General features: G+C 38.0%; 1 protein-coding gene across 1 annotated transcript; it reads left to right on the top strand.

Moving 5' to 3' along the window:
• The first annotated feature begins 2094 nt into the window (after positions 1 to 2094).
• Positions 2095 to 3333, top strand: SARC_01723 (hypothetical protein). Its single transcript, XM_014304534.1, has one exon. It carries the CDS (start codon positions 2314 to 2316, stop codon positions 3070 to 3072), a length of 759 nt encoding a protein of 252 aa, XP_014160009.1. The 5' UTR covers positions 2095 to 2313; the 3' UTR covers positions 3073 to 3333.
• Positions 3334 to 3505: the final 172 nt, after the last annotated feature.

Genomic DNA, 3505 nt, shown 5'->3' on the forward strand with positions numbered 1-3505 from the left:
TATATATACACTATATATATACATATGTATATACATATACATATATATCATATATATATACATATATATACATATATACATATATATATATATTGGCATATTTGTACAATTGTATGTATACAGAGTACTGAGCACACTTATTTTTGTCCAGAGCAAAGTGCATATTTGTATGTATACTGATACTTTAGTACAAATCTGAGCCGTAATTTGACTTTAGTCTGACAAAACCTGCTACACAGTTTTTTTACTCTATTTACGCAGTGTTGCGCTATACTCGACATGGGTTGAAACATACCTCAACTCTAGTTCTCTGACGAAAAGTTTGATCGCTTCTTCATCTTCACTAAAGGGTCCTGTGAAGCTGCTCAGACTGCTGCTGTAGCTGCAAACACTGCTGCTGAGATTACTATAGCCCGCACCGACACCGCTGCCAGCCGGTAGTGATGTACCTCGCTTGAATGCCATATTTCTATGTGTAGTATTTGTCTGGTTGATCGAGAGATTAAGTGGGAAGTATTTGTGGCGCTGACTGTGGCTTACCAAGATGCTCTTTACAATTCAGACAGAATATAAGCTCTACGCACTGTTCTAATATATGTGATGAATTTTCTCGGAAAAGTAGTAGTGCCACTTCAAAATGCAGAGACCAGTGTATTTAACGAAAGATTCGTAGCCGTCGCACACGCTGTTCACAGGCGTACTTACCTGAAATTTGCCTATTTTCGCCTCTATTAGAACACAACTGAGCTACTTGATGACAGCTACTCATTTTTTTATGTCAGTAACTCCTCCACGGTGTTGCACTGTTGCTGGCTAAAATTATAACATTTATTGAAGGCATGGTCGAATTGGTTGGTCACGTATCTGGGCGCGGATCCAGCAAATTCGATACTTGTTTGCTAGAGGACGCTAGGTGAAGTGAAAACAGGCTAAAAGTATTGGAGGGAGATAACTAAAACCTAAATAGAAAGTAATCATAGTGATTTAATTGGAAGCCAGCTTTACACATTTTTAGAGCAGTTTGTCTCTCTGCGTAGTGATTCACTAAAATCTAAAATCTAATTGTAATTTTGAAGCCAGCTCGCTGCTATTTTCATTCCAAAAGATTGCCGTCAGCAATCACCATTGCGCGACCAATAATCTTTGCGTTCATTATCTGACAAGATCAGTACCGAACTTTATATCTAATTTCTATTTTTAAGAATACTGGAAGCTCAAAGCCTCAAAGTTTTCACGGACGTTTTTTAGTCTCTTCTCTCTCACTCTACTCTCTAGAGAGAGGTATTGTATTTATTTATTTTAAAATAGATTAGTAAACACTACTCGACGGTCATGACTTTTTACTTTCACAGGCAGTTTTCAGCCTTTCAGCCTTTCAGCTGGTGTTTTGTTGTGTTTTTTGTTTTTTGTTTTGTTTTTTTAAATCAGTTTGATTGGTTGAAAAATTCTGGACGTATTTAATTTCATTCAACAGAATCCAGTTTTGAACAGGAAAATGCCGGAGAATTTACTTATTTTTATTTGTAAAAAACCTATTTTGAAAAAAAAATGTACATACGAGATAACGAGAACATTTCTAAAAAAAATACTTCTGAAATCTGAATGTTTCCAAGCTCTCACTATGTAAATATATAAATTTACCAAATAGAGACCTAATACTAAAAGCAATGATATTTCATTTGTATTTATTTTGTAAAATATACAGTGTGTGAGCGACTGGGCGGGTGACTTGTGACCGTGACGCCGCAGTCACAGGGGCATTATTAAAGTTTTGTGGTGTTTTTACCCAAGAAGAGGAGAGTTTTGAAGGTTGAGTGGTTCGCTTCTCATTTGGGAGAATGCCTTCTCCATAGTTCATCTACTAATGAATACTATTCGCTGAGGCGTCGGTGTAGTAGGGGATACGAGTTACGACACGTGTCCTTAGGAGTCCTGACGGACGGACCTACACCAGGATCTAGGACAGTGGACACTTGTCCACTCGAAGATGGACTGACAGCCCTGACCTTGGGTGTCAGGTTTAGGGTCTTTATCCTATTCGTAATATGTTCAAATATGGACTTTCGGTTTGCTCATCGATTATTTGTCATGAGCCTTTATTATTCCGAGTCTCACAGACTCTCTAGTACGCTAAGGTTTAGACTTTCACTACTAGGTCACTCGTAGTTGAGCTTCATCTAGTTTAGTTTTCCATTACTCTTGTAAACCGTAGTGTATAACTCGGACTCCATCGGAGAAATAATCATTTACATATGCGTCCCTCGACCCAACTCAGGTGAAATCAACAGGGAACAATTAGAGGGGAGTTTCAAGATGATAGACGTTGCCGATATGAACCTAGAAAGCTCGTCAGAAAGTTGCGTAGAAGGCAAAATCTCGAGCGGCTGCTTCTATTTGCGTCCCTTTCGGACACGCGATAAAGATATCATCAATTGCCTGTTCTCAAACGCACATGAGCAAACCATACGTACGCTGACTAATAAATATGCTATAGACTGCATCAGTGCGATGCTTAATAGCAAAAGAGCCGAGGCGTTTCCGAGTAGCAATGCGATCGATCCCATATCGAAATCGAGAACATATACGATTGTTGCTTGTCGACGCAGCAAGAATGATCATAAAGTCAGTCCCAGGTCATCCATCGTGACCTACGACGATGAATATAATATAAAGCGCTCTGGTGATGGGATAGATGTACACATACAAGACGTGGATACCAGCGAAGACCTGATTGCTGGAGCGGTGTCTTATGTGTGTGACGTCAATCACACCCATGGTCGACTGGAAACATTATGTGTGGCACCTGAGTGCCAGAGGCAAGGGATTGCACGGATGCTTATTCAAGGTGTGATATCGTTAGCCAGAAGACTACTCACGGAGGGTACTGCGGGCACAGGCAAGGTTACCGCCCGTGGTATTCTAAAATTAGGCACACCGCATGACAATGTCGTCGCACAACACTTATATGAGGCTTTCGGCTTTCGGCAGGTAGGAACTGATGCACTGGGTGCTGATGACGAGAACGCCAAAAGCTTCCACCTGAAGTTGTATGAGTTGGAGTTGGTGCCCTGACTATCACTTTTAAGTTGCAAGTAATAGGTATAGTAGGTTGATATAAGCAGTGCGATACCTATAATAATGTATGTAGAAGTATTTCTTTATTTCTTTACTAATGCCACAGTGCTATTGAATACTTATTTTGCGGTGTACTTGTGTCGCATTTCGAGCACATTCTAAATTATATCAATAAAGATAGCACGCCACAGCTATTGCAACGATATTTTATATGCAAAGGTATATTACGTGGTATATATATATATATACATATATATGTATATCTATATATATGTATATAATATAAATGTTATATATATATATATATATGTATATAATATAAATGTTATATATATATATATGTATATAATATAAATGTTATATATATATATATGTATATAATATAAATGTTATATATATATACATATTTGTATATATATATGTATGTAAG

This window comes from Sphaeroforma arctica (genome assembly GCF_001186125.1).
Source record: "Sphaeroforma arctica JP610 unplaced genomic scaffold supercont1.71, whole genome shotgun sequence".
NCBI classification, from domain to species: Eukaryota; class Ichthyosporea; order Ichthyophonida; genus Sphaeroforma; species Sphaeroforma arctica.